Source organism: Carassius gibelio, chromosome A1, assembly GCF_023724105.1.
Source record: "Carassius gibelio isolate Cgi1373 ecotype wild population from Czech Republic chromosome A1, carGib1.2-hapl.c, whole genome shotgun sequence".
In the NCBI taxonomy this organism is placed as follows: Eukaryota; Metazoa; Chordata; class Actinopteri; order Cypriniformes; family Cyprinidae; genus Carassius; species Carassius gibelio.
This window is the reverse complement of record NC_068371.1, coordinates 36,285,684-36,310,626: the sequence shown is the minus strand read 5'-3', so window position 1 is coordinate 36,310,626 and position 24,943 is coordinate 36,285,684. Positions and strand designations below refer to the sequence as shown.

Sequence of the window (24,943 nt, the reverse complement as noted above, 5' to 3'; positions counted from 1 at the left end):
ACTGTTTTAATTTATATAACATGACAAGACAATTATTGTTACATATAATTATCCGTCATGTAGATGATAAATGACACTCTAATAGTCTAATGTGTCTGCCAATTCAATTTTTATGAAACTTTTAATTTTCTTTACTTCATTGCAAAACATAGACTTTTTCTCCCCTTTATTTCAGGAAAATATGCTGCTCCTTGTTATTTGAAAGTGAAGAAATCGATAAACTTTTATTTCTATCGGCCAGTGATGATTCTGAGAGGACATACCTGTAAACCGTTGCTATAGTAACGAACACAATTTCATGATAATTGTGCTCTTATTTTAGTGCAGTCTCACAGCCACTGTCAAATATTGAGATAAACTTTATAAAGTATCATCTATTTATATTAAACTGGGATCTTCTCCGATATCCATTTTGTGACCATTGAGCCGATTCTTTTCAATCAGCTGGAATGATTCGGGACATTCTACGTTTAATGTGGCTTAATGCATTAAAACAGTGTTTTTAAAAGACCAAACTCAGTAAACAAATTAATAATAAAGCGTTCTATTCACTGACAGGCAGATGAGTCCAGACTAAGATTGCAATGTGTTTAATTACGTATTAAGCGTTTTCCTCCCATAGAAAACCATTAGACTAAAAGGAAAACGCGTAATGTGGCGTAATGCATTAAAACGTGTTTTAAAAAGACCAAACTCAGTAAACATTTTTAATAACACATTTTATTTACAGACAAGCAGGTTATGGGTGGAAATTAAACGCTTTGTGTTCATATTCTGTTCTCATATCTGCTTGTCTGTGGATAGAATGCTTTATTAATAATTTGTTTACTGAGTTTGGTCTTTTTAAAACACTGTTTTAATGCATAAAGCCACGTACTTTCATGTTAAGCGTGCTTTTAGAATGTCCCAATTATTCATTTGTGAATTAATCTGGTCAAGAAGAGTAAACTTGCAACAGCTAACATCTCTTGATTCAATAAATCAGACATAGTGAGTTAACAATAAAAAACTGCATTATAGTTAAGGCTTTGTAAAACTGTACAGCGTTTTTAGCTTTTTAAACAGCATTCTCCATCCTACACCAACTACGCACACATTTCCTATCATGTAAGTCTATGAAAGACGATTGAACCAATTAGAGTAGGTGTGGGGCGGGGCTGCACGTGCAACTCCACCCCAGGTGCAGCCCTGCCTCGATCTGCAGGCTGCAGCCGGGTGTACTTGCCCCGGGCACCGCAGCATAACGAACACTGCTCTGGGTGTGTGTTCATGGTGTGTGTGTGCACTTTGGATGGGTTAAATGTAGAGCATGCATTCTGAGTATAAGTCACCACACTTGGCTGAGTATCATGTCACTTTAAAATTGTGTATGCTTATAGATAATAGGCCTTGTGTTCAGTAAACAAAAAATATTTTGTTCTGATATTTTTATTTTGTTGTGACAACTTGTGATATTAAGTTATTCTAAGTTGGGTGGACTTTAGTCCCCATTTGTTAAGTTTACTCAAAAAAGCGCTTGCGATAAGTTGCCTTATTTTTTTAAGTTGACTGAACTTTTTTTTTTTTTTTTACAGTGTTGGAATGTTTACAAAATTTTAAGGGGTCTACATCAGGACAGAAGAAAACATACCTGACTCTCAACAGATTGGACACCTACAAAGCGTCACACGATAATAAAAACAGATCTCGGGGTGTTATATTTCACAGTGCTGTTCTTTCTCTATGTTTTTTGGTCATTTTTAATATTACGATGTCGCTAGCGTAGTTAGCAGTGAAATTTAAATGAATTCTTATTACGTTTTAACTTATATTGCCGTTTATATAATAAACTAAATGGTGTTATGAGCACAATATACAGAGTGAGCACTTTGACTGTCTAGATTAATGATGGAGCTAAATCTTCTCTCTTCTAATTTCACTACCGTTACTTATTTACAAAGATGAAGTGGTAACACTTTAGAATAATGGTCCTTTAGTTAATGTTAGTTAATTCATTAATTAACATGAACAAACAATGAACAATACATTTATTACTGTATTTATTCATCTTTGTTCACGTTAATGAAAATACAGTTTAGTGCATTAACTAATGTTAACAAGCACAACTTTAGATTTAAATAATGCATTAGTAAATGTTAAAATTAACACCAACTAAGATTAATAAATGCCGTAGAAGGATTGTTCTTGCTTAGATCATGTTAACTAAAGTAGTTAACTAATATTAACTAATGGACCGTTATTCAAAAGTGTTACCGATTAGGTTTATCATCATTAATCACTTGATTATAAGGATTTCGTTGCTTTTCATAAAACTGTGAACTGATTCTATGTTTTTTTTTCTTCCCTTTTAGCCATTTGCAAACAGGACAAGGACAGCCTCAAGGAAAGCTGAGGAAAGCTGTTCCCTGCATTTCCAAGAGACAAGACTATTCCTCCACAGACTAATCTTGTGTTTGTACTAAACCCAGAGCAGCCCTGAATGAATTGACAGAATAGCCCTGCTCATATTCTAATACTATAGACTGCATTTAAAAAGCTTTACACAGGCTGTTTAATGCTGATAATGTACTGCGTGTGTCTTTACACAAAAACTACATGATGTAAATAGCCTAGAAATGAAAAACACAGGAACTCATAGACTCCAGCTGCAATATCATGATGAACTCATTGTGATGTTGTTATAATGATTATTAATTTTGATTAATATAAAGTTTTTTGAGGGGAGCATCTCATATTCTGGTCTGTGATAAACAAACAACTATACTTTGAGATTTTGTTGTGTAAGGTAAACCTCACACACTCACACCCAATGTGTTAACATACATAGAAAAATAAACCACTGTTTCAAAATGTGTGTGTTTTCTGCATGAGTGTGTGGAATGTGCATTATAGAATGTATATAGAATATGCATTATGCATATATTATGTATGTGTGTGTACATGTATTATACTTGAGCTCATTAATTAAACACAATTTGGAACTTATGTCCACAATTTTTGTTGTGTTATGTCATAAGTTGTGTCTTAATTTGATTTATAACTATTACACAAATAGTATTTTAAAATTACATTTAATTTTTTTTTTATTTTACTCTTTTATTTACTATAAAATGTATTATTCATTTTTGTCTATTCTGTATTATTCCACCCTTGATATTACATATTCTTCTTGCTATTAACCTATTGTTGTTCAGTTATTTATTATGGTATTATTCATATTATACATATAATTTTTTGCTATTATAAATCTATTATATCACATATGTTATTGTACCGTTGTACTTGCTTTAGTACTACATATACTTTTTAATATAACATACCACTTTTACTATATTTCTACTGTGCACTATATCAGTGCATATTTTAATTTTCACTGGATAAATAGCCTCATCAGTTACATGTGTTATTATTTGTTGTGGAGTTCATAAGCTATAGTGCTATAAAAAAGTTATACTAAATTAACATTAGAGCTGTAAACCGAAAAAAAAAAATCAACAAGTGAGACAAATGTGAGCTTTCACAATTCCTTACGAAAATGTATGATTTTCCAAACCTAACTAAATAACTGGAGGCAAAGTTTTTTTAACTGCACGTAGAATACAAACCTCTGAAATCGGTAGATACATGTGAACGTTATCGTGTTTTTATTCAGAAAAAAACGCATCTCCCCCTTTACAATGAGGCGTCTAGGTATTTATATGTCTATGCTCCATCCCAGTAGGTGGCGGAATATGCGCCAAAAGCTGGTTTGCCGACCGCCATAAAACATCAAAAGAAGAAGAAGTGCACAAGTGGGCTGGTGGAGGTGTGACGGTCTGAGAGATGGCAGAGGGAAGTGATGTGTCAGGAAGTGAAATCGGAATGGAAGTAGGTGCCAGTGGCGGGGAAAATGAAAAAGATGGTATATGGCATACTCAGAAAGGTAGGCGAAAACGAAAAAAGACTAGAAAGTTAACTGAATCTTCCCAGTCTGATAAGGATGAGGTACACAGTGCGGGATTAGTAGAAGTAGCAACGGAGTTTAAAGTAGTTGTGAAATTGATTAAAGAGGGCGAGTCGTTTAGTAAATGGAATCCGGTTAAGCTTACAAAAGAGATAAACACTCTGGTTGGAAAAGTGAAATGTGCGAAAGTCTTGCGGGATGGGTCTTTGTTAATCATCTGTAATGATGTCAAACACAAAGAGAGAGCACTTAGTATGAGTAAAGTTTTAGGTGAAAATGTGAGTGGAAAATTGCTTGACAGTGGAAAGTATTTACGTGGTGTCATTACAGGCATTCCACCTGAGGTCCCAGTCGAAGAAATTAAAACCAATGTATCTGGAGGAAAGGTTGTAGAAGTTAGACGACTAAAAATGAACAGAAATGGGGAAAGGAGTAATAGTTTTTCAGTCATGTTGAAATTTGAAGAGAGGGTTCTACCAGATAAAGTCTATGTTGGATACATGAGTTATGGTGTTCGGCCGTTTATTCCTCCACCACTTCGATGTTTTAAATGTCAAAAGTTTGGACACGTAGCAGCAGTATGTAAGGGGAAGCAGAGATGTGGGAGATGTGCTGGGGATCATGAATATGGGAAATGTGAGGAAGGAGCTGCCTTGAAATGTTGTAACTGTGGAGGTGAACATAGCTCAGCTTACAGGGGATGTACAGTTAGCAAAAGAGCTGAAGAGGTACAGAAGGTTAAAATCCAAACTGGGGTCTCATTTGCGGAAGCGGCTAGGAAAATACCTGCTCAATCAACTGTACAGGTGAATAAAACAGCGGCTGTAGAGGCATGCAGTTCTGCTTGTCAGGGATGCAGTAAGATCAAAGAAGATACTCTACTCATGAGAAAAGATGATTTTGTTTTGTTCATGGTAGAGATTATTAATTGTACTGCTCAAGTTGAAAGGAAGACGGAAAAAATTAAAATAATTGTAAAAGCAGCGCAGAAGTACCTCGGTTTTAAAAATAGTAGCTGGGAATTAGTGGAAGAGAGATTAAATGAGAGTCAATTTTCATGTCAACCTCAAACATGGAGTGGTGTACCGTCTGTCTCATGATAATTATTCTCCAGTGGAATGCGAGAAGTCTCATCAGCAATGGTCTAGAGTTTAAGAAGTACATCTCTGATTTGGGAGATAGGCCCCATATAATATGTATTCAGGAGACATGGCTCAAACCTCAGTTAGATTTTATTATTCAAGGTTACACGGCAATAAGAAATGATAGGAAGGATAGACAAGGTGGGGGAGTAGCAACATTTGTTCAAGATGGTCTGAGGTACAAAGTTGAAATGATGGGACAGGAGTATGAATCAGTAGTTGTTAAAATCTGGATGGGTAATGATCAAGTTTCAGTGGTTAATTTTTATAATTCTAATAAGAGGTTGAGTATTGAGGACCTAGGTGCTGTAAGTGGACAGATTCAAGGAAAGATAGTATGGTGCGGTGATTTTAATTCTTGTAATGTGTAACCCAGTTAGGGTTATTATGTTGAGTTAATGACAGAATGGGTTAATGATGGGTAAAATAAGCAAGTTATTATTGAGTAAATAATATCTAATTCATGAGAAGGGTTAATTTGGAATACATAAGATGGGAGTACATCATTTATGCTTATGTACATGTATTTTGTGTTTCAGTTGAGAACTATATTTTAAAGCACTGTTTCTTTAAGAAATACGGTGATACTTAAAGTTTGTATGTAATGCACTTGCAGAAAATGTGCTTTTGCCTAGCAAGTTAGTATTATTTTTTGCTGATAGGTTGATGTTTTATTTGTTCCCACCCTCAAGTGTGAGAGTGTGATTCTGATTGGAGGAGATAAAAAAAAAGGTGAACAGAGAGGTATGCACGAGAGTGTTGTTGAGATGGTGGAGAAGAAAATGTACATGTAAACGCTGTATAAGTTGTTGAAACTTACATTTCTTCAAATCAGAGAGTTTAAGGACATTCATGAAAGTGTATGCACGTTACTCTGCACGAGTATAAGCCGGTTTTCTTTTGTAGTGTTGAGTTCGGTTGTTAATGTGAAAATACACGATAGATAATCGGACATTCAAGTACACTGGACTGGATTAAAGTTTATTTTGTTTCATCTAACAAGTCTTGCTGGATCAACAAAGACCCAGATAGCGTTCTAAATCCCCGAGTGATTTAGAATTCCTCTGGCGCCGTGGGACATGATCAGCTCAACAGCGTCAGGTGAGCGAGAGAGAGAGAGCGCGTGTTCGAGCTTCGGAGGAGTCTAACGAGAACGCTGCTGATAATCAAGGAATTCAGGTGATCTTATTTAATTTTATTTGCTCATTAGAGTGAAGTGGCCATTTGTTGTTTCACGGCCTCAACGATCTCTAGCAACGTCCAGGCCTGCAACGGGGAGGGGTTGGGACTTGTGAGGTGTGTGTATGTGCGTGCGCGCACACGTGTCTATGTGAGTGGCCACTCAAACGTTAAAACCGGTACTGTTTCAACTATTGTTTGTGAAACGAGTATTTATTGATATTATTTGTTTATTTGAGATATTAAGGAAGTGTTGATCTGTCATAATTGTTCATTTGAAGTGATTGTATATTTTTCTTCAAAGGGGAAAAAATACACAAGACAAGTGTATGGTTTAATTTGAAGTTTATTGAACATTTGATATTTAAACATTTATTTAAACATTTATTTATTTTGTTTTACTGTGTATAAATAAACCTAAAGGTTAATTTTGTTATACTTACCCATTTGTGTTGATTGAAGTCATTATACAGTGACATTTCCTAGCTGACATAGGGGAGGATAGCATTAGTGCATAGTCGAGAGACACTTTAAGAACCCGGTGCGCTGCTCTGGTTATAATCAGAGCATAGGGGCGCTACACAATTTGGGGGCTCGTCCGGGATCATTATTCTCTCCCTAAAATCCTAAATATTAAGATTAAGCATTCAGTAGAAGAAAAGGGTACTTACTGACTATTCTTTTAAAGAATCAAAATGGCGCTCAAGAGTGATTCACGTTTGTCTGTTGAACTTTCAAACTGGTGCAAGGAAGCTGTAGTTGAGGAAAGCCATGCTATCATGTTAATGGGAGTACCTGCAACAACTGATGTGGCATGTATTGAAGAAGCTGTCGAAACTATAAAAGCAGTAGGCAGAGTGAGAGTTAGAGACTCTAAAAAGGGACAAAGCCCAGATACTGTGTTGATCTTGTGTGAATGCCGTGAAGTGATAGATCCTACCCGCATTCCAGCTGAATTGCTAAGAGCCGAAGGGGAAGAGACATGGAGGGTCATTGTAGCACCTGTTGATGTACCTGCATGCGGGTTTTCTGAGAAATTGGCAAAATTTCTGCATGAGGAAGGAAAATCCATGACTGACTTGGAATCTTTATTCCATTCAGCCAGTTCCAATGCTGGTTCACCCGAGTCCATTATACGTGCAGTTGGGGACCTTCTGGAAAAAACAAAGCCTTCTGGAGACTCCAATGCTTATAGGCGATTGCGTATGTTTTCTGGTACTATTCCTACCCCGTCTGGAGAAGAAAATCTTGAGAATTGGATGGAACAGGCCAGATTAATGACCGCCGAATGTGAGTGTTCAGAAAAAGAAAAGCGACGACGGATAATGGAGAGTTTGAAAGGCCCTGCTCTTGACATTGTGAAGGCGGTAAGGTTTTCAAGTCCTGAGGCTAGTGCTTCACAGTACCTTGAGGCTCTAGAAAATACCTTTGGAACCTCTGAATCAGGGGAAGACCTTTACTTTGCTTTCAGGTTACTGAGACAATTCCCTAGAGAATCTCTGTCTGACTTCCTGAGACGAATAGAGAAATCGTTGACAAAGGTGGTTCAAAAAGGCGGGTTGATGTCTCACATGATGGATAAGGCAAGGATTGAACAGCTAATCAGAGGTGCTGCTTTCGATTCAGACCTGATGTTATTACAGCTGAGGCTACGAGAACGGAAAGACCACCCTCCGACTTTCTTGGAGTTATTGAATGAGTTAAAGACAGCTGAAGAGAATGAACTTGCACGTCGTAGAATCGGAACGTCAGTGAAATCAATAAATCTGAAAACCGATGATAATCTGGAATCGGAAGTAGTAAAGCAACTCCGAGCTGAACTTCAGGAGCTAAAAGCCAATATGAGAGATGATTCAGCCAAAGTTCCTGTTGCATCCATGAAGATAGATTCTAGAGAAAAACTTGAAAAGCAAAGAGTAGATACTCATGGAGAGTCTGAAGTGAAAGAGTTAAAGAAACAAATTCACAAGTTAAATAAACAATTGGAGGTGATGAGTATCAGTTCAACTGCTAAGCCTGTTCAAACTAAAACTAGGCTGGACTACAGAGCAATGCCTTCGCGACACAATGAGAAACCAATGAAGTCTAAGGAGGATTTCTTCTGTTACCGTTGCGGGGAAGATGGACATATAGCCACTAAGTGTAACGCACCAGAGAATACTGGCAAAGTTATACAAAAGCTGGTGAGATCCCTCAGAAGGGCGAAAACTGAAGGGAGCAGATCAAAGGAAGATCCTGTTGCTTCTTGTGGTCCAGATTGTTTCTCCAAGAAGGGACTAACTGATGTCAGAGAGAAGGAATGTGTGCCTATGGGTCTAGTGGGACCAGTCTCAACCATTTCAGTAGAATTGAATGGATGTCCATGCAGTGCTTTACTTGACAGTGGTTCTCAAGTTACCATTGTTTTTGAACAGTGGCATGCCAAGTACTTACCACAGATTCCCATTCAACCTTTGACTGGATTGTCTATCTGGGGACTAAGTGCCTGTAACTATCCATATAAGGGATACATTCTAGTGGATGTGTCATTTCCTGAGTCACTTATTGGAGTGAAAGAAACAGTACCTGTCTTAGCATTGGTGTGTCCAGAACCACAAGGTCCTCAACAAGTTCCTGTAATCATTGGAACCAATGCAAGTTTTTTCCAAAGACTGATTTCACTTGGCCAGGAGTCAGGAGTATCGGATGCTGCACATTCTCTAAGGATTCAGTCAACTGTTTCAATACCTTGTGTCCAGCATAAGAAATGGAAAGAGGAAGTGACTGACTCAGTTGAAGGGATTGTTACATGGATGGGACCTGGATCCCTATCAATACCTCAGAAGGGTGAAAAGTATGTGCAGTGTAAAGTTGAACTCAAGGAACAGGTGAGAGAAGATATTCTCCTAGTAGAAGCCACGGATGAGAACTTATTACCTGCTGGAGTATTTGTCCCATCATCCGTCCTGTATTCATCTGATATAGACGTGGATAACTTCAAATTGCTTGTGTGCAATGAGACTGCGAAAGATATAAGAATTCCTCCAGGGACTGTGATGGCAAATGTTTTCCATACCGACACTGTTACGGTCGCGCAGGGAGATCAGACCGCTGTCAGGAAGCTAAATCCGAATATCTTTAACTTTGGCGATTCTCCAATACCACCTAATTGGGAGGAAAGATTAAGAAAGAAGTTGTCAGCGCGAGGAAACGTGTTTTCTATATCAGAATGGGATGTGGGAAAAGCAAAAGATGTGACTCATACTATCAGGCTGAATGATTGCACGCCTTTCAGGGAGAGGTCTAGGCGTATTGCCCCAGCAGACATCGATGATGTGCGCCGTCATCTGAAGGATTTGCTGGCTGCCGGTATAATAAAGGAATCAAGGAGTCCCTATGCATCACCTATAGTCATAGCTCGTAAGAAGAGTGGTGCTATTAGAATGTGCATTGATTATAGAACTCTGAATTCCAGAACCGTACCGGATCAATATACAACTCCCAGGATAGAGGACGCTCTGGATTGTTTGTCGGGGAGCAAGTGGTTTTCCGTCTTGGACTTAAGGAGTGGTTACTATCAAATTGAAATGGCTGCTGAAGATAAGGAAAAGACGGCGTTCATTTGTCCTCTTGGATTCTACCAATTCGAGCGGATGCCGCAAGGGATATCTGGAGCTCCAGCAACGTTCCAACGACTGATGGAGAGGGCAGTTGGAGATATGCACTTGCTACAAGTTATAGTGTATCTAGATGATCTAATTGTTTTCGGAAGAACGCTAGAGGAGCATGAAGAGAGGTTGATGAAAGTGCTGGATCGATTGGAAGAGTTCGGGCTCAAAGTGTCTGTTGATAAATGTCAATTTTGCCAGCCGGCTGTAAAATATGTTGGGCATATTGTGTCTGCCGATGGCGTAACCCCAGACCCGGAAAAGGTGAAGGCTGTAAATGAATGGAAGATACCTCATGATCTAAAGTCACTGAGATCGTTTCTTGGATTCTGTGGATTCTATCGGAGATTCATTAAGAATTACTCCAAGATAGTACGGCCATTAACGGAACTGACCAAAGGGTATGCCCCAGTGAGGAGTAAACATAAAGTATTACCTAAAGGTAAATATTACCAAGAGCTGGAACCCTTTGGAGAGCGGTGGACTGAGGAGTGTACAGAAGCCTTCCATACCATTATCCATTGTCTTACTCATACACCAGTACTAGCCTACGCAGATCCATCTAAGCAGTACATATTGCACGTGGATGCCAGCTTACAAGGTCTGGGTGCCGTGTTAAATCAGGAGTACCCTGAGGGGTTGAGACCAATTGCATTCGCCAGTAGGAAGTTGAGTACAGCTGAGCAACGATATCCCATTCATCAGTTGGAGTTCCTGGCTCTGAAATGGGCTGTCGTTGACAAATTCCATGACTACCTGTATGGAACAAAATTCAAAGTAAGGACGGACAACAACCCCCTTACATATGTTCTATCAAGTGCAAAGCTCAATGCTACTGGACATAGGTGGTTGGCTGCCTTAGCCACTTATGATTTCAGCCTCCAGTATAAACCTGGTAGTCAGAATACGGATGCCGATGTACTGTCGCGTTATCCTTTGGATGCTGGTCAGACCACAGAATGGATAGATATTCCTAGATCAGGAGTAAAAGCTATCTGTACACGTGCTACTAGTACTTACCTGTCTGATGAGTCGAGTGACAGATTGGTAGACCAGCTGGGGGTCGATTCTGAAAGTATTCCTGATTTGTATGTTTGCCCAATACACTTGGGTACGAACCATCAATCTCCATTGTCTAACTCAGATTTGAGGTTAGCACAAGAACAAGATCCCATCATTGGTCCAGTGATCCTAGATGTGGAGAAAGGGAAACTTCCCAATGCTTCAAAGAGTTCTAATGTTTTGGAGACATTATTGAGGCAACAGGGTAAGAAGTTGGCCATTCGTCATCAGCTCTTGTACAGAGTAACAAACAACTCTTTTGGGAAAGAGAAAGAGCAGTTAGTCTTGCCGGAAAAATACCGAAATGAGGTCTTGAATTCTCTTCACGATGAGTCAGGTCACCTAGGGATTGAGCGAACCACTGAATTGTGTAAAGACAGATTCTATTGGCCACATATGACTAGGGAAGTGGAGAAATATGTGAAGAATTGTGGAAGATGTATAGCGAGGAAAACTCTGCCACAAAAATCAGCCTACCTGAATCATATTACAAGTAGTGGGCCAATGGACCTTGTTTGCATTGACTTCCTGTCAATTGAACCAGATTCAAAGGGAGTTGCCAATGTACTTGTAGTGACCGACCACTTTACCCGTTATGCGCAAGCATATCCTGCAAGAGATCAGAAGGCGTTAACGGTTGCAAAAATCTTAGTAGAGAAGTTCTTTGTACATTACGGTTTGCCTGCCAGAATTCATTCTGACCAGGGCCGTGATTTTGAGAGCAGACTAATCAAGGAGTTACTTGGAATCCTGGGGATCCGAAAGACGAGAACGTCACCCTACCATCCTCAAGGAGATCCCCAACCAGAGCGCTTCAACCGCACTCTTCTATCCATGTTGGGTACGCTGGATGCTGCCAAGAAAGAAAGGTGGAGCCAAAGTGTGAGTCAGTTAGTACATGTATATAACTGTACTAAAAGTGAAGTAACGGGATATTCTCCTTACTATCTAATGTTTGGAAGAGAAGCTCGTCTACCGATAGATGTGCACTTTGGAAATCCTGTGGATGGAAAGGGGGGAGCAAATTATCAAAAATATGTGGAGAGGATGAAAGAGGATTTAAGACACGCATATAAGTTATCTTTGCAAAATGCGCAGAAGACACAGCAGAGGAACAAAAGACTCTATGATCAGAGAGTGAAGTTCAGAGTGCTTGAAAAAGGAGATTGTGTGCTGGTCAAGAATCTTGCAACGACTGGGAAACAAAAGTTACAAGATCGATGGAACTCCGTACCTTACCTTGTCCTGGAGAAGTTGCAAAATCTGCCTGTGTACAGGGTGAAGCCAAAAGCAGGAACTGGAGGTGTGAGAACTTTGCACCGGGATCACTTGTTGCCAATTGGAGAAGAAGTGAGGATAAACTTACCTGCTGAAAGGGAAGAAGTTCCACGTCACATGGTGACCAGATCCAAAACTGTGAAAAGGACACAGAAAAAAACAATAAGACCTGAAGTGGACCCAGAAAGTTGTAAATGTGTGGACATAACTTCTGACAGTGACGACGGTAGTCATTGTGCATATTACCCAGTTGAACAAACAGTGGATCTTGGAACACTATCTTTTCCATCCTATGAGAGGGAGAAAGTGAAGAGCCCTGCTAGGTCTCAAAAGGATCCTGCTCAGGTGGAAGTGACTGGAGGAGATTTGCCACCTGATGATGATGTGGAGAGCGTTTCAGCCCAGATGCTGGAGAACTTGGGAGATTCGGTTTCTGATAACGAAATTAATGAATCAGTGAATGTTACAAGAGAAGAAGAACAGAGAAGAGTTGGAAATCGTCCAAGGAGGATGATAAAACCAGTTCAGAAACTAAGTTATGATGCACTTGGGAAATCTACTGATAGACCCTTAACAATCGTATATAGGGGTATGGTAGTGAAAATTCAAGAGTCTTCTAAGGTGAAGGGTACTTGCAATACATTGTGGTGTCACCCAATGGCCACATGTGAACATTGTGTTAATGTGCATCCAAACCTGAAATCTGAAGTTATGCTACAGTTGTAGTTAAAAACCTCATGGGGACATGAGTATTTTAGTAGGGGGAGAGTGTAACCCAGTTAGGGTTATTATGTTGAGTTAATGACAGAATGGGTTAATGATGGGTAAAATAAGCAAGTTATTATTGAGTAAATAATATCTAATTCATGAGAAGGGTTAATTTGGAATACATAAGATGGGAGTACATCATTTATGCTTATGTACATGTATTTTGTGTTTCAGTTGAGAACTATATTTTAAAGCACTGTTTCTTTAAGAAATACGGTGATACTTAAAGTTTGTATGTAATGCACTTGCAGAAAATGTGCTTTTGCCTAGCAAGTTAGTATTATTTTTTGCTGATAGGTTGATGTTTTATTTGTTCCCACCCTCAAGTGTGAGAGTGTGATTCTGATTGGAGGAGATAAAAAAAAAGGTGAACAGAGAGGTATGCACGAGAGTGTTGTTGAGATGGTGGAGAAGAAAATGTACATGTAAACGCTGTATAAGTTGTTGAAACTTACATTTCTTCAAATCAGAGAGTTTAAGGACATTCATGAAAGTGTATGCACGTTACTCTGCACGAGTATAAGCCGGTTTTCTTTTGTAGTGTTGAGTTCGGTTGTTAATGTGAAAATACACGATAGATAATCGGACATTCAAGTACACTGGACTGGATTAAAGTTTATTTTGTTTCATCTAACAAGTCTTGCTGGATCAACAAAGACCCAGATAGCGTTCTAAATCCCCGAGTGATTTAGAATTCCTCTGGCGCCGTGGGACATGATCAGCTCAACAGCGTCAGGTGAGCGAGAGAGAGAGAGCGCGTGTTCGAGCTTCGGAGGAGTCTAACGAGAACGCTGCTGATAATCAAGGAATTCAGGTGATCTTATTTAATTTTATTTGCTCATTAGAGTGAAGTGGCCATTTGTTGTTTCACGGCCTCAACGATCTCTAGCAACGTCCAGGCCTGCAACGGGGAGGGGTTGGGACTTGTGAGGTGTGTGTATGTGCGTGCGCGCACACGTGTCTATGTGAGTGGCCACTCAAACGTTAAAACCGGTACTGTTTCAACTATTGTTTGTGAAACGAGTATTTATTGATATTATTTGTTTATTTGAGATATTAAGGAAGTGTTGATCTGTCATAATTGTTCATTTGAAGTGATTGTATATTTTTCTTCAAAGGGGAAAAAATACACAAGACAAGTGTATGGTTTAATTTGAAGTTTATTGAACATTTGATATTTAAACATTTATTTAAACATTTATTTATTTTGTTTTACTGTGTATAAATAAACCTAAAGGTTAATTTTGTTATACTTACCCATTTGTGTTGATTGAAGTCATTATACAGTGACATTTCCTAGCTGACATAGGGGAGGATAGCATTAGTGCATAGTCGAGAGACACTTTAAGAACCCGGTGCGCTGCTCTGGTTATAATCAGAGCATAGGGGCGCTACATAATGTATTATGGGGAAGCCTGAATACAGATGCAAATGGTGTGATTATTGAGGAGTTCCTTGAATTGAATTCACTTGTTTGTGTTAATGATGGTAGAGGTACAAGATATGATTGCTGTAGAAACACAGAGAGTTATTTGGATTTAACATTTATATCGAGTGGAATGGCAGGTATTACATCATGGGAGGTGTTAAGTGACTTACCTATGGGTAGTGATCACTTCCCCATAATTATAACAGTTGGAACTGATGTAATTAAAGAAGATGAAGTGCGGGTACCGAGATGGAGGTTAGATAAAGCCAACTGGGAATTATTTCAAGTTTTAGCTGAGAGCAAGTGTGATGAATTATATGAAAGATGTTTGAATGATGTGGAGTTACTTAACTCTGAATTTGTGTCTAATATTCTTCAGGTGGCTGAGATCTCAATTCCAAAGACTGGTGGAAGAGGAATTAAAAAGTCTGTACCATGGTGGAATGAGCAGTGTAGCGCTGCAATAAAAGAGAGAAGTAAGGCATTTGAGCAGATAAGGAAGAATCATTCACTTAAGGCTTTAGTCCAGTATAAAAGAGCGCAGGCTATTGTTAGAAAGACTGTTAGAGCTGCAAAAAAGGCTTTCTGGAGGGAATATTGTAATACAATTGGGAGAGAAACTAAGTTGTCAGATGTATGGGGAGTTATTAAGAAAATGAATGGTGTTAAAAGGAATTATTCTATGCCTGTTTTGCTTTGTAATGGACAGACTGCTGTTAGTAATAAAGAAAAAGCAGAGTTGTTGGTGGAGACTTTAGTTAAAGTACACAGTTCTGAGAAATTGTCAGACACTGCTAAGTGCTGTAGAGAAGAGGCTTTAGCTGAAAATCCAGGAGTTATTGTTAGGAAAAGAATTACAAGTCGGAATCTTGATATGCCTTTTTCAATTTTTGAATTGAAGAAGGCTGTCTCTAATGTGAAGCAATCTACACCTGGCAAGGATGGTATTTGCTACTCTATGCTTGGACATTTAAGTGACAGGTCTCTTAATGTTGTCCTGAAGCTTTTCAATCTGGTTTGGGAAACAGGAAGGATTCCTGGTGTGTGGAAACAGGCAGTCATAGTGCCAGTGCTGAAGCCTGGTAAGAATGCAAATGACCCTTCTAATTACAGGCCCATTGCGCTTACCTCGCAGTTAGGGAAAACAATGGAGAGAATAGTAACAGATAGGCTGACATATTATATGGAAAGTAATAACTTGTTCTGCCCTTTTCAAAGTGGTTTTCGTAAGGGAAGAAATACGATGGACGCAATTCTATGTCTGGAGTCAGAAGTGAGAAAAGCCCAGACAAACAAAGAAATAGTGGTTGCTGTCCTGTTTGATAGAGAGAAAGCTTACGATATGTTGTGGAAGGAGGGATTGTTGATGAAGTTTGAGAAACTTGGTATTGGAGGTAAGCTTTATAATTGGGTACTGGATTTTTTATTTGGAAGGAAAATTGAGGTTAGAGTTGGCACGGCCTATTCTAGTACATATGCTGTAGAGAATGGTACACCGCAAGGGAGCGTCTGCAGTCCAGTACTTTTTAACATAATGATAAATGACATTTTCGATCGAATTGACGGAAGTATAGGCAGGTCTTTATATGCAGATGACGGAGCCCTTTGGATGCGGGGACGTAATCTGAAGTACATGGAAAAGAAGATGCAGGATGCAATCGTGGTGGTGGAGGAGTGGGCAAATAAGTGGGGCTTTAGAATGTCTGTTACTAAAACCCAAGTTATTTGTTTTTCAAGACGACATAAAGACATTACATTAAAACTTTATGAGCAAAAGTTAGAACAAGTGAGTGTTGTGAAGTTTTTGGGAGTTATATTTGACGAGAAACTTACATGGAAACAGCATATAGAGTATGTTCAAATTAAGTGTAAAAAAGTCAATAATTTGTTGAGGTGTTTGTCTGGTCATAACTGGGGAGCTGCAAAAGGGGCATTGTTGAGGATTTATTGACTCTCATGAGGTCTTCCCTAGATTATGGCTGTTTATCATACATGGGAGCAGCTGAAAGTCATTTGATTAGGTTGGACAGAGAACAGTCACAAGGGTTGCGTATTTGTTGTGGAGCTTTTAGATCATCTCCTATTGCTGCTTTGCAGGTTGAGACTGGAGAACTTCCAATGCGGTTAAGGAGAGTTAAGCTAATGTATGCGTACTGGGTCAATCTCCAGGGTCATAGCTGTGTTCACCCAGCAAAAGCTGTGTTGAATGATTGTTGGGAACATCAGAAGTCTAACTACTATAGTTTTGGGTGGATTGTAGATAAAAAAGCCCAGAATGTAGGCCTGACGCAATTTAAGTTCAGTTCGACAGTACCATGTTCATCAATACCTCCATGGCTGTTTATTATGCCAGTAGTGGACTTGCAGCTACAACTGGCATTGAAAAAGGAAAGTAGCGGTACCCCAGAATGGCTTGTTGTTCAAAATTACTTTGAGCAGTTTAAAGAACACCTAGTACTGTATACCGATGGGTCTAAAGATCCAAACAATGGCAGAACAGGAGCGGCAGTGAATATTCCACAATATAACATCAAAATTAAAAGAAGAACTTCTGATTATCTTGCCGTGTATACTGTCGAACTCACTGCCATTGCTTTAGCTCTTAATTGGTTGGTTATGAATTATATTGGGGGCATAAACAGAGCTGTAGTTGCCTCAGACAGTCAAGCTGCATTATTGAGCATAAAAACAGGAAAGTCATGCAGACTAGATCTAATATACAAAGTTTACCATATATTGTTCCAGCTGCATAGTAAAGGTGTTTATGTTCAGTTTGTTTGGGTCCCTGCCCATGTAGGTATTGATGGAAATGAAGAGGTGGATATTCTAGCTAAACAGGCCTTGAAATTGGATGAGGTTAACATCAGTGTCCCTCTATGCAAAGCTGAAGGGAAATCTATTATTCAGGAAAAAGTGATTGGGATGTGGCAAGAGCAGTGGGATAATAATGACACTGGCAGACATCTTTACTGTGTGCAAAGAAATGTGGGAGGGGGAAGATCTAGGGATGGAAGTAGGAGAGAAGAGGCAGTGATGACACGTTTAAGAATTGGCCATTCAGGTCTCAATAGATCTTTACTCCGTATAGGGAAACATCAGACAGGAGGTTGTGATTATTGCGGTCAGCCAGAAACAGTTGAACATGTCCTAATAGAGTGTAATAATTATATGGAAGAGCGTAGTTGTTTAACATCAGTCCTATATAAAGAAGGGAAAGCGCTTACTTTAGTTAATTTATTAGGAGATGTATCTAAAACTGTTAAAAATCAAGTTATGAGGTTTCTCAAAAATACGGGGTTGTTCTACCGTATTTAATATGTACATATTTATATAATAAGTATGCGCATAGGTGAATAATTCCCTCTGACTATTCTCGACGACCACACTCCTGTCTGGTAGATGGCGGTAAATGCACCTTAAGTTGGTTTGCCAACCGCCAGTTAAACTCTAAAAGAAGAAGAAGAAGAAGTGCACAAGTGAGTTTTGCAACAGGAATACCGCAAAGAGTAGCAAAAGTGCGAGCGCTGATTTGAACTTGTACTTCCAGATCTGAAAGGTTGTAAGCACTGACTTGACATTGTGCAGCGAAACTGAAGTAAAGTGCAAAAGTAAATATGTCGTAAACATTTGTGTGTCATTTTCTTTGTGTGAATGTCATTCTACACGTGTGACTGAGTGTTATGATCATTGTCTGTTTGCAAATTGAAAGATTCAGCTTTTCACATCAGAGCTGTGAGTGTAAATTTGAATTTACAAATACGAACGCTAATATGACAAGTTCTCACATTCAGATTTACAACCTCTCGAGTTAAGCTACTGATATAAGCTACTGATATATGTTACCTTCTGTTTTTCACACTTGTTGAATGCGCAGCCTCTACACTTAAACACTGAGATGTGGTTAAAATTAGTGGTTATGTTCAGAATATGTGCCACAAAACTACTAGCAGATCACCAGTTGGAGCATTCATATTGACATGCATTTTAAAAGTTTCAGTCAAACTAAAGAAATCTTCAATCTTTTAAAATGTCAAAAAAACACCACTTGCAGTCCAGTTTTTGGACTGACAGACCTAGATGATGTGATTCATCCAGCATGCATATGCATGTTGGACTAGAGCTGTCTTTGTAGTTGTGAACGTATTTCAAAAGATAAAGGTGATTTCCAAATAGTATTTAAACCTGGAACTGTGCATGTAAGTTTACTGGTTTGATCACACTGTAGAACAAAAGTCAAAGCATATAATAACAACTGACCTGACAGAAAGATCCAGATCCACAGCACGTGAAAGTTCTTCATTTTCATTAATAATCTTTCAAGTCTCTAGTTCATTTAGAACTTTGAAGTTCAGCTGATTCTACATTCGTTGTCACTCAAATACGGTTTGTTGAAAATGCAAGCCTTGTTTTAACAAAGGAAGTCAAGAGTTGCTAATCGTGTACAACATTGGCCTCAAACTAATCCCACCCATATTTTTTAGTGATGCACTTCCTCTTGTTTTAGCGCTTAATGTGCATGCTAACCATTTCACACTGACTCATGTATATAAGTAAATTATAAGTAAAAACCTTACCGGTGTACTAAGACACTGAAATATTTAACAAACTGACACCCCAGAATGTTTTTATTGACAAAACCACATTCAGACATAAGACTTTTACTTACACCAGACACACAGTCCACAAAATTGATTGAAGCAAGTTAAAGAGTAGCTGTTCAGTACATTTCCACAACCGTTAGCATATATCATTATGACTGCATATGTTGCTAGATCTGCTGTATCAGGACTGGGGTTAAGAGCTCATCTGGTGCAGCTCTTGTCAGATGGAGAGGGTGGAGTATAGAGGAGGATCTTGGATCTGATTGGCTGCTGGACTTTTATTGACAGTAGAATAAATGGTGACGGCTGTGTGTGTTTCAGTCCGCTGGTGGGTCTCTGTGATCACCTCATACTCACCAGTGGTCTGTGGATTCAATAATAAAGATTACAAAATTTATAAAGAAAATAAGTACGTGTATTGGGACAATGAATTAATAAATTCGTTTTTTGTTAACTTTTTTTTTTTTTGCTGGAAGACTTCATTCACAGTAGATTTCATCTTTATATTTTGGTGAAATTTGAAATTCTCGCATCCATTTTCTTTCTGTATACTTTTCAAAGAATCAACCCCCCCCCCCCCCCCAAAAAAAAACTCCACTATAAATACACATACTTTGAAAGTTATAATACATACTAAGTGTTCTGTGTTTCTTACCTCAGAGGTATGTGTGGTGCCTTGGATTTCAGCATCAACTTAAATTGTTGACAGGGAAACACTTAATTAGATGTTTTATAGGCTATATTGTAATAAAAATTTTTATTTTCACTTACCCTTAGAACTGTGTGAATTTTTCTTTTGATTATTCCATATACAGAGAACCGCCCCAAATATAATGAAGATAACAGTCAGTCCGACCGCTGCGAACATCAGAGGACCTGAAACATACAGAGACGGGGAAACGTGACAGTCTGTCTGTGATGTTCGTCATAGTTGTTGAAACAGTTGCTCAATGTTGTTTTTTTTTTATTTATTTTTTTTATGTTGTATTACTTGCAAAGAGTTGGCAGCTTGTGTTTGTTAATTTTGTTTTGTGGTATACAGAGAAATAATGATGAACTGTACACCTGAGGAGAGTGAAGTTTGTGCACCGTTCTCATTAAATGTTGGTCTGGGTGAAAGAACAGGAACTTTAAATCCTTTAAATGAAAAAGAGGAAAAATATGAAACCAAAATTTGTTTAGATAGATAGATAAATGCACATAATATCCTGATTAACTCAGTGTTACCTGTTGATGAAGATGAGGCTGTGATGTCACCAGATGATGAAGATGTGGAGAATGAACTTCTTGTTGTGGAGGATTGAGAACTTCCTTCTGGTTTAGGAGTTGTGGTTCTGTTTGTGTTTGTGTCTATAATAGTAATTAACATGCAGATGAGTATTTTACACTTCCTAATTCCACACCAAATACTACGCATCATTCTTACCTTTAGATACTGTCAGTTTGACTTTTTTAAATGTGTCTACACCAAATCTCTCTACTCTGCACTGGTAAATCCCAGAGTCTGACTCCTGTAGATCAGTGATGTTCACAGTGAAGGTGCCATCTCCTGAATCCTTCAGTGTGTATCTTCCTGTAGGTGACTGGTCAGATTTCACTAAAATATCTTTGTCTTCACATGGAGCTCTGCAGAAATACTTTATATTGGTTGAAGCCCAGCCGTGGGAACATGTGATTGTGACAGTTTCTCCACTGTGTCCATGTTTCTCAGTTTCACCTGTAGCCAAAATCCCTATTCCTGTTGAATTAAATAAACAACATAATGTATATAGGTTGTTTCAGTTGCTTTAAAAATATATGTTTAGATAAGTAATTATACATAACAGCTTGTGTGTGCTAATCTGAAGGTGATCACACACTGTAGAGCTATATGAATTGTCCATATCTAGGACAACTCATGTATATCGCACAACATACATGCTACATTCAACTCAAGAAAGCAGTTCAAAACCAGCTTATCACCAAACAGGCAAAAGTTCACTTCAAAATTGAACAAAATGCACTGCAAAAAATAAATACCTGAGAAAATATAAAAATAAGGCAACGTAAGGCAGTAAGACTTTTGAGTTGTCTCCGTTGTTTTTAGTTACTTAATAGATGCCTACTTTTAGTCACAGCTACAGAAAGAACAATTACTCTTGTGGAGGTAATATTTTGTTTGTTTCCTGGATAAAAAAAAATATGTGAAAAGACAGCACATTATCACTTTTTATGTGTATTTACGAGTGACAAACATGGAATTTTTTTTTTAATCAGTTTATTTCAGCTGTAAGCACATAAGCAAATTGCATCAAGAAAGAAGTGAAAAGTTATAGTAATCTTAATGAAATTAGGAGCAATTATCATACAAAACGAAGATATGAGGTGAGACCCTTAAACAAGGCACTGTAACCCCAACTTCTCCCCAGACTCCGCAGCACATGGCTGCCCACTGCTCCGGGTGTGTGTGCACTTGGATGAGTTAAACACAAAGCATAAATTCTTGACCACACTTCACTTCACTTCACTTCACTTCACTTCAAAATTATAAGTGGTTGAACATACTCTAGGCATTAATACTTGACACACAAACCCTTAAGAATGGTGGGAATCAATAATGTATAAAGAAACACTTTACATCACAACAAAATAATAATGATAATGATGAATCAACTCCAAAAAAAGTTTAAATTAAGTCAGCAAACAGCTAAATTTATGCTGCAGTGCATGCTGGGAAACCTCATAGCTGTAACATTTCACCAATATGAAATTGTTTTTTCAGACAGTACTTGAACTAAAGTGTTTGATGAGTTGGGACAACTTTTGGGATAGTTCTGTTGGCCTGACAAGGCTTTTTATGTAGTTTCAAGAAAAGTGCATTTGAGACTCAAAAGGTTTTGTAAAATGGAAAATATGCAGCTGGATTTTTATTTTTATGTTTTTTTTTTTTTTTGTTTTGTTTTACAAACAAATGGTAAAAAAATGGTAACAAAATGGAACAAACTCTTTTGCACTCTATATAAAGCATAAAGACATAATTCAAGCCCCAGAAAGACAAATGTTTTCCTGAAAGATATATGACAAACTATTTTACAATACATCACAACAGTAAGATATCAGTAAAATACAGCACTAGAAGCATTTGCAAATCATTAAATAATTTTCCATTGCACGCAAAAGTGTTTTAAATTTACCAAAAGGCACCAACTGATTTAGCCGCAATTTCATTTGAAGAGAGTTCCAGTCTGTTGGTGCAGCATATTCAAAAGCAGTTTTACCTAGATTAGTTCGAGCTGTAGGTACATGAAGATTATAATAAGACTGGGAATGAAATGAGTAGTTATCAGCTACTTTTTGTTGATGCAAACAACAGAGATAGGATGGCGAGAAATCCATAATTGCTTTGTAAAACATTAAGTACCAGTGCATTTTCCTTCGAACAGCAAGTGAAGACCATATATTTATCAATACATAAGCAATTGAAAGTTTGAGTACCTCAGTAAAATTGAAATATGAGCATGAATCAGATTTGATTAGACTAGCTGCACCATGTTATACTCGTCTAGTTACTCCCCATGTTACACACTTCCTCTTCCTGGACTTAAGAGAAATGGCACCATACATTTGTTTAGTAATCCTTTACTGTAACAAACTATGTATGACATAAGTTTTTTGTTGTGTCAACAGCAAATTTGTAATTCCCAAAAAACATACAGTGATTATCTTACACTGTGCAGAGACAGTTTTCTGTTCAAATTCTAGCAACAGATTGTAGCAGTAGCTGTAATTCTGATTCAGGTTGTATTAACATGAATTTGGTTCCCTCCGTTTTCATGTTCAGAATTATCCGCTTCATCTCACGATGAGTTTGGCACATGTCATGAGGAGGAAACTGGCTGTTTATTGACTTTACTTGAACACTGACGAGGCATAACAAACACCATCAATCCAGTAACTGATCATTTTAAGTAGTGGAATGAATGCATCCTGAAGACAAGTTACTAAACATGACAAAACAGCAATGTAAATGCAGAGGGAACTCACCAGACAGACAAATCCAGATCTCCAAATTATAGAAGATCTTCATTGTTAACGTGTAAACCTTGATATATTCCACTGTAGACCACTTTGCATCAGTGCTTCCTAGTTCTAGTCACTACTTGCCTTGAGTCTTGATGGCTATTAAAAGCCTTTGTCACATTGAGGAACTCAAAGTTAAAAATGCTTTTCTAAATATTTACAGCAAAACACCCATAAAGATACTTGCAAAGCATCTACTTCCTTTAACGCACAATGTATGTAGACAAGTCTTTTCTCACATATCTGAGATCTGTGTATGTGCTTCCTGTGATAACTGCTTGCGAATGAGCTGTGACCTGAGCTGTCTGATTCTAGATCAGTTTGAAATAGTGTGATGTGCACTGATGTCACAGAGTCTGGAGACCACAGATGAGAGCAAGCTTACAAAGAATACAGATAACTTTTTATTTTTTTATGGTGCTTGTAAATTAATGGCAACACCATCTGCCTGCAAAGAGGATATTTCTCTATTGAGAGCCATTCAGTAATATCAGAATGTTGGCTAAATATTTTGCAAGCAAAATTGAAATTGTTAATATTTAATTTTATTATAGTAGATGATTTAGAGGTGAAAAATTGACTGCTGCTTAAGCCATAAGTCACATGACATGTAGGTTCATGTGGCTGACTGGTAATGACGTGAGCTGTGTGTCATTGTGTAAATTTGCATGTGTGTGGTCAAAGGCTCAAGCATTCTAGATAAACTCAATGACCACATCCTCAGACCTAGGAACAGTTCATTGTGATTGTCAGTTGTTTTGGCTTATAACAACTCTGTAGTTGATTATAAATCAGCATGAAAGCAAGGCGTTTACTGGGTGGCTTTCCTGTCAAGCGCATGCAATACAGATCAGTAGTGCTTCTCAGATCATTCACCAGTACAACAATGAAACTCACAGGTCTGAACAGAACATTTCTGTGATCAGGTCACAGTCAAATAGACCTTTACCACAACAAAACCCCTAAATGCATTGTAGTTAGACACTGAAACTGCATTCAAAATGAGGTCAATCAGACTTTCTCTTCTCTTCAGGAAACAGTCTATAGGCCAAGAGAAATGAATACGCTTGAAACAGTAAATGTATTTTTTAAATCACCAACTCTTGCTTTCCTTTTATTTAATTGGGTGAGAACTGTTCAAATTTCAAATTTGCTTTCAAACAACAAAAGCCTTTATTGGTATGTCACGGATGCTCGACATGTTCCTGAAATTATGTAAATCATGTTTGGTAGAAGCACAGTGGTAAAAAGCCACTGTTTTGTTTATGTGACGTTTGTTTTCTAGATGACAAAATTCAAATGTATTTTCCTTGGAGTTTGTAGACACCTTTAGCTTGTTAAACAGCAGTTAATTTGATACAGCAGTGGATGGAGGACGGTGGACATTTTTTCAGAGAGTTGTCAATGCAAAGCAAAATGAACATCATCCTTCATTTGATTGGTAAGTTATCTCTTCTGCCTCATGTTACTATACTAATCAGATACATAGATGTTCATGTAAGAATGCAAACTGAGCAAAACTCATATGTGCTGATAGCCTTGTTGAGCTTTGAACAAATCGAAATGGGTGTCCCCGGTTGTGGTCAGAATAAAAAGTTTTTATTATGGTTTTATACATTTTATAATGGTTAGTTATTGTTGAAATTAATTGTGAGGTGTAACAAAACAACTCATAACATAGTCTTATGCACTTTAGCAAGAAGTTCTTGAAGTTTTTGTTCTCTATGAACTTTCCATTAGTACATTTTACTGCACTGTAAAAAAAAAAAAGTGTAATTTTATCTGTGGAACAGATAAAAACGCTACGAAAAACGCCAAACAACTTTGAATAGGCA

At 38.0% G+C, this 24,943-nt stretch overlaps 3 protein-coding genes across 9 annotated transcripts in view; 2 read left to right on the top strand and 1 right to left on the bottom strand.

Moving 5' to 3' along the window:
• LOC128019160 (CMRF35-like molecule 5) overlaps positions 1–24,943 on the bottom strand; it is a 76,434-nt gene that overhangs the window by 8,638 nt on the left and 42,853 nt on the right. For 2 of the 6 annotated variants that reach the window (XM_052605266.1, XM_052605261.1), the window contains exons 5-7: positions 19,821–19,925; positions 19,705–19,742; positions 18,706–19,413 (exon numbers count right to left, since the gene is read on the bottom strand). The exons of 1 other annotated variant lie outside the window; for it this stretch is intronic. In XM_052605266.1, the coding sequence (XP_052461226.1) occupies positions 19,270–19,413; positions 19,705–19,742; positions 19,821–19,925 (287 nt within the window). In that variant the 3' untranslated portion in view covers positions 18,706–19,269. The remainder of the gene's footprint in view (positions 1–18,705; positions 19,414–19,704; positions 19,743–19,820; positions 19,926–24,943) is intronic. 3 more of the 6 variants (XM_052605250.1, XM_052605233.1, XM_052605243.1) reach the window with 2 other exon arrangements.
• LOC128019137 (uncharacterized) lies at positions 5,457–14,275 on the top strand. Of its 2 annotated transcripts, none has more exons than XM_052605201.1 (2): positions 5,457–6,186; positions 6,296–13,810. In XM_052605201.1, exon 2 carries the CDS (start codon positions 6,960–6,962, stop codon positions 12,975–12,977), a length of 6,018 nt encoding a protein of 2,005 aa, XP_052461161.1. In that variant the 5' UTR covers positions 5,457–6,186; positions 6,296–6,959; the 3' UTR covers positions 12,978–13,810. The 2 variants fall into 2 exon arrangements, 1 of the variants encoding a protein (XP_052461161.1); XR_008185086.1 differs by lacking the exon at positions 5,457–6,186 and adding an exon at positions 13,865–14,275 and having other exon boundaries at positions 6,250–13,755.
• LOC128019205 (adhesion G protein-coupled receptor E3-like) overlaps positions 24,460–24,943 on the top strand; it is a 50,909-nt gene continuing 50,425 nt past the window's right edge. The window contains exon 1 of the mRNA XM_052605304.1: positions 24,460–24,549. The gene's annotated coding sequence lies outside the window, so the exon portion shown is untranslated. The remainder of the gene's footprint in view (positions 24,550–24,943) is intronic.

What these genes read in the sequence shown, in the direction of transcription:
- LOC128019137 (XM_052605201.1), top strand. Translation starts at nt 6,960, where the DNA reads ATGGCGCTCAAGAGTGATTCACGTTTGTCTGTTGAACTTTCAAACTGG.